We start from the raw sequence: 5,937 nt of genomic DNA, 5'->3' as shown, positions 1-5,937 counted from the left end.
GGACCGGCCCTTGCAGGGACCGGCCCTTGCAGGGACCGGCCCTTGCAGGGACCGGCCCTTGCAGGGACCGGCCCTTGCAGGGACCGGCCCTTGCAGGGACCGGCCCTTGCAGGGACCGGCCCTTGCAGGGACCGGCCCTTGCAGGGACCGGCCCTTGCAGGGACCGGCCCTTGCAGGGACCGGCCCTTGCAGGGACCGGCCCTTGCAGGGACCGGCCCTTGCAGGGACCGGCCCTTGCAGGGACCGGCCCTTGCAGGGACCGGCCCTTGCAGGGACCGGCCCTTGCAGGGACCGGCCCTTGCAGGGACCGGCCCTTGCAGGGACCGGCCCTTGCAGGGACCGGCCCTTGCAGGGACCGGCCCTTGCAGGGACCGGCCCTTGCAGGGACCGGCCCTTGCAGGGACCGGCCCTTGCAGGGACCGGCCCTTGCAGGGACCGGCCCTTGCAGGGACCGGCCCTTGCAGGGACCGGCCCTTGCAGGGACCGGCCCTTGCAGGGACCGGCCCTTGCAGGGACCGGCCCTTGCAGGGACCGGCCCTTGCAGGGACCGGCCCTTGCAGGGACCGGCCCTTGCAGGGACCGGCCCTTGCAGGGACCGGCCCTTGCAGGGACCGGCCCTTGCAGGGACCGGCCCTTGCAGGGACCGGCCCTTGCAGGGACCGGCCCTTGCAGGGACCGGCCCTTGCAGGGACCGGCCCTTGCAGGGACCGGCCCTTGCAGGGACCGGCCCTTGCAGGGACCGGCCCTTGCAGGGACCGGCCCTTGCAGGGACCGGCCCTTGCAGGGACCGGCCCTTGCAGGGACCGGCCCTTGCAGGGACCGGCCCTTGCAGGGACCGGCCCTTGCAGGGACCGGCCCTTGCAGGGACCGGCCCTTGCAGGGACCGGCCCTTGCAGGGACCGGCCCTTGCAGGGACCGGCCCTTGCAGGGACCGGCCCTTGCAGGGACCGGCCCTTGCAGGGACCGGCCCTTGCAGGGACCGGCCCTTGCAGGGACCGGCCCTTGCAGGGACCGGCCCTTGCAGGGACCGGCCCTTGCAGGGACCGGCCCTTGCAGGGACCGGCCCTTGCAGGGACCGGCCCTTGCAGGGACCGGCCCTTGCAGGGACCGGCCCTTGCAGGGACCGGCCCTTGCAGGGACCGGCCCTTGCAGGGACCGGCCCTTGCAGGGACCGGCCCTTGCAGGGACCGGCCCTTGCAGGGACCGGCCCTTGCAGGGACCGGCCCTTGCAGGGACCGGCCCTTGCAGGGACCGGCCCTTGCAGGGACCGGCCCTTGCAGGGACCGGCCCTTGCAGGGACCGGCCCTTGCAGGGACCGGCCCTTGCAGGGACCGGCCCTTGCAGGGACCGGCCCTTGCAGGGACCGGCCCTTGCAGGGACCGGCCCTTGCAGGGACCGGCCCTTGCAGGGACGGCCCTTGCAGGGACCGGCCCTTGCAGGGACCGGCCCTTGCAGGGACCGGCCCTTGCAGGGACCGGCCCTTGCAGGGACCGGCCCTTGCAGGGACCGGCCCTTGCAGGGACCGGCCCTTGCAGGGACCGGCCCTTGCAGGGACCGGCCCTTGCAGGGACCGGCCCTTGCAGGGACCGGCCCTTGCAGGGACCGGCCCTTGCAGGGACCGGCCCTTGCAGGGACCGGCCCTTGCAGGGACCGGCCCTTGCAGGGACCGGCCCTTGCAGGGACCGGCCCTTGCAGGGACCGGCCCTTGCAGGGACCGGCCCTTGCAGGGACCGGCCCTTGCAGGGACCGGCCCTTGCAGGGACCGGCCCTTGCAGGGACCGGCCCTTGCAGGGACCGGCCTTGCAGAGACCGGCCTTGCAGGGACCGGCCCTTGCAGGGACCGGCCCTTGCAGGGACCGGCCCTTGCAGGGACCGGCCCTTGCAGGGACCGGCCCTTGCAGGGACCGGCCCTTGCAGGGACCGGCCCTTGCAGGGACCGGCCCTTGCAGGGACCGGCCCTTGCAGGGACCGGCCCTTGCAGGGACCGGCCCTTGCAGGGACCGGCCCTTGCAGGGACCGGCCCTTGCAGGGACCGGCCCTTGCAGGGACCGGCCCTTGCAGGGACCGGCCCTTGCAGGGACCGGCCCTTGCAGGGACCGGCCCTTGCAGGGACCGGCCCTTGCAGGGACCGGCCCTTGCAGGGACCGGCCCTTGCAGGGACCGGCCCTTGCAGGGACCGGCCCTTGCAGGGACCGGCCCTTGCAGGGACCGGCCCTTGCAGGGACCGGCCCTTGCAGGGACCGGCCCTTGCAGGGACCGGCCCTTGCAGGGACCGGCCCTTGCAGGGACCGGCCCTTGCAGGGACCGGCCCTTGCAGGGACCGGCCCTTGCAGGGACCGGCCCTTGCAGGGACCGGCCCTTGCAGGGACCGGCCCTTGCAGGGACCGGCCCTTGCAGGGACCGGCCCTTGCAGGGACCGGCCCTTGCAGGGACCGGCCCTTGCAGGGACCGGCCCTGGGACCGGCCCTTGCAGGGACCGGCCCTTGCAGGGACCGGCCCTTGCAGGGACCGGCTGCAGGGACCGGCCCTTGCAGGGACCGGCCCTTGCAGGGACCGGCCCTTGCAGGGACCGGCCCTTGCAGGGACCGGCCCAGGGGTGGGGTGACTGGCAGGGAGGGCGGGGCGTGTCGGATTGCCTGGTCCCACCCACCCGCCTCCTGCACTCGGTGACTGGGAGGGATGGCGGGGGGTTTCGGGGCGGATTGCCTGGTGCCCCCCCCCCCCCCCCCCGCCTCCTGCACTCGGTGCAGCGCTGTGAGTTGTGATCCTTTCCAGTGGAGGACACTGGGGGGGACCCCCGGACACTGGGGGTGTGTGTGTGTGTGCGGAGGCGCTGCTCTGGAGGCGGATTTCCTGCAAACAGCTGAAGGATAATTGAAGCTGTTTGTGCGGGTCCTTAACCATCACTATTACCATCACCACAGCGCCCCCCCCCCCCCCAGCCCCCTGCCCCCCCCCAGCCCCCTGCCCCCCCCCAGCCCCCTGCCCCCCCCAGCCCCCTGCCCCCCCAGCCCCCTGCCCCCCTGCCCCCTCCCCACCCTGCACCCCACCAGCCCCCTGCCTCCCCCTGCCCCCCCAGCCCCCTGCCCCCCCTGCACCCCCTGCCCCCCTGCACCCCCTGCCCCCCACAGCCCCTGCCCCCACCCTGCACCCCACCAGCCCCCTGCCCCCCAAGCCCCCTGCCCCCCCTGCCCCTGCCCCCTGCCCCCCCCCTGCCCCTGCCCCCCCCCCCCCCAGCCCCTGCCGGGGAGATAGGTTGAGGGATTGGGGAAATAATAATAATAAATAATAATAATAGGGCAAAAGATGCTGTTAAGGGTGGCTGGGGGTGGGGAAAGGGGGGCTGTGGCTGAAGTTGGCAGTCAGTGTTGTGAAGATCGAAGAACGTCAACTTGATAAAACCCCAAATGAAAGGTTGAAGATGAGGTTTGAATAAATCGTTGGTTTGATATTCTGTACTGTCTCCGTGAGCTGACGTGAGCCAATGCCTGAAGTGCGGAGATGCTGACGGGAGCCAAGCAGGAAAGCCCTTGTCTTGTCAACATGAAAAACATAAGAAATAGGAGCAGGAGTAGGCCATTCGGCCCCTCAAGCCTGCCCCGCCATTTAATAAGACCATGGCTGATCTTCTAACCTAATTCCAGTTACCCGCCCTATCCCCATATCCCTTAATCCTTTAGGTTTTAAAAATCAATCTCAGTCTTGAATATGTTCAATGACATCCTGATGGAAGAGCTCCCTCTTTCACCAATACTGGTGCCAGTGGTCCACAAAATAAGGCATTATACAAATGCAAGTTCTTCCTTTTCTCCAGCCAGATCTTGTTGCATGTGGAGTCCCAGTACACAGCAAGTACACTTAGCTAAAACCTGCTTCTTTTAATCACAGGCTTCACACGTGGTTCCAATGCGAGTTGGGGTCAAAGTAGGAGACATGTTCCTTCAGGATACCATTCTGTGTGATGGCCTAATGGACGCCTTTTATAACTACCACATGGGTGTAACAGGTAAGAACTGTCACTGAATAAATACAAGGTTTGCATTTAAGTACTGGAAATTAATTGCATTTCCCTCTGTTTTCTAACCTCTCTGAGGATCTGTGGTGTTTAGTTCTAAGGCTACCAGCTGCCCTCCAGTATCTCATTAAAGTGGCCGTACTTCATGTGGGAATCCGAGTGGTAAAGGGTCACTGGGCTGTTTGACCATGAGAGGAGATGGAATATCACAGACAAGTCTCTTCCTTGTGTGTCCACACACAAGCACCTTCCAGCCAGGACCATTGAATGTGATAAGAAGTGGGAACACTGGCTGTATTTTTCCTCCTACTTATACAAACTAATTGTAACATCCCATCTGCTGCCAAGCTGAGACCAGGTAACCTGGCACAAATCTGGGTCATCCAAGTCTCAGTTCAACGCCAGGCAGTGCCTTTGTCAACCAAGTGCTCAAATAGAGCAGCTTGGGAATGGAGCAATCTATATGCAGGGTTTGATAAATTTATAAGATAGTATTGTTCTGATTAAAAATGGGGGGCGTTATTTGAATAGAAAATGTTCTTTTTGTTTCTATTTAATCATGTATTGTAACCATTTCTTAAAATTAGATACTGAAATAATGGGCAAAATGTGTTTGAGCTCAGATTGCAATCCAAAGTGCCTGTTCCCAGCCTCCAAGACACAGTCGTGTATTAACTACCTCAGCTGTGGAGGTGCTCATCGATGATTGGAAAAATGTGAACAAATTTACTGGAACAAACCTGAATCCTTTCTGAAGTTCAAAATATGGAGGAGGTTAATTCTGTTCTGAACTGTAAAGGGAACATGACTGTTGACTAAAGATGCTCCTACAAAATACACAGTCACTACACACTTCATAGTTGTGAAGCACTTTAAACATCCTCGCGAATAGAAACATACTATTCTTGGTGGAGACCCAGGCATCCTACATGGCTCAGCCAACTTAAGACCAAAAGATTCTGTGGTTGAATTCCTTGGAAGCTCAAGCTTTTAACCTTTTTAGAGCAACAATATATCTTTAAAATTATCCTCTGTGGTGACAGATAAGCAAAGTCACCCGAGGGCAGTACTTTTACACTGTGATGACTGGCCTAACAGAAGCCAGGAAGGTGTGTGTTATCCTAAAACCACCTTGGAGGGTGTGAATGTGTGAACCAAAGCTGTGCAAGCTCATAGAACGGACGTAGATGTAAAGTAGCATGTTACTTGATAGCCATCATTATGTATAGCTACGGTCTCTTGGCCATGCACATATTTGTATAAAGGTTTGAAGCTACAGAACGTTTCCCGAATTACTTTTCTCGTCCTCTCGATGCAGCTGAGAACGTGGCGATGCAGTGGCATGTGAGTCGAGAGGAGCAGGACAAGTTTGCTGTACAGTCCCAGAACCGAACTGAGGCAGCACAGAAAGCTGGCTATTTTGAAAAAGAAATTGTTCCTGTGGTGACACAATAATATCCTTATTTGATATAATGCCTTTAGGGAGGTTAGAACAAATTGAGATTGATAAAAGTAGCACACGTTATAATAATCCTTGAATTTAATATAGAGCCTTGTCATATCATTGAGACATCTCAAAGTGGTTCACAGAATATATTGTAAAATTAAGCGTTTTTTGAATTTTACATAATGAATATAGAGCTAACAATAACAATACAAAAGTATGAAAAGTAGAAAATGTGTTTTGTACGTGCATCCTCTTCTCCACCACTGATATTCAATTCAAAACTAGAGTGTAAACTTTTTACCAGAGTATATATCCTTGCATTTGATATAGCGCCTTATCACTTCTTCGAGACGTCTCAAAGCGTTTCACAGAATATACTGTAAAGTGAATTGACTGTATATTTGTGGGCAAAATGCAGCAGCCAATTGCACACAGCAGCGTCCCACAAACAGTCGTGGATTGAGTGACCAAATTA

The 5,937-nt window shown here is 59.7% G+C and overlaps 1 protein-coding gene across 3 annotated transcripts; it reads left to right on the top strand.

Moving 5' to 3' along the window:
- The first annotated feature begins 2,671 nt into the window (after window positions 1-2,671).
- On the top strand, window positions 2,672-5,505 carry LOC103187945 (acetyl-CoA acetyltransferase, cytosolic-like). 3 transcript variants are annotated; one of them, XM_042337789.1, is made up of 3 exons: window positions 2,672-2,754; window positions 3,889-4,006; window positions 5,334-5,505. In XM_042337789.1, exons 1-3 carry the CDS (start codon window positions 2,680-2,682, stop codon window positions 5,468-5,470), a joined length of 330 nt encoding a protein of 109 aa, XP_042193723.1. In that variant the 5' UTR covers window positions 2,672-2,679; the 3' UTR covers window positions 5,471-5,505. The 3 variants fall into 3 exon arrangements, with proteins under 3 accessions (XP_042193723.1, XP_042193731.1, XP_007905877.1); XM_042337797.1 differs by lacking the exon at window positions 5,334-5,505 and adding an exon at window positions 4,110-4,213; XM_007907686.2 differs by lacking the exon at window positions 2,672-2,754 and adding an exon at window positions 3,301-3,522 and having other exon boundaries at window positions 5,334-5,500.
- Window positions 5,506-5,937: the final 432 nt, after the last annotated feature.

Source organism: Callorhinchus milii, unplaced genomic scaffold (genome assembly GCF_018977255.1).
Source record: "Callorhinchus milii isolate IMCB2004 unplaced genomic scaffold, IMCB_Cmil_1.0 Scaffold1, whole genome shotgun sequence".
Taxonomy (NCBI): Eukaryota; Metazoa; Chordata; class Chondrichthyes; order Chimaeriformes; family Callorhinchidae; genus Callorhinchus; species Callorhinchus milii.
This window is presented reverse-complemented; position numbering and strand designations above follow the sequence as displayed.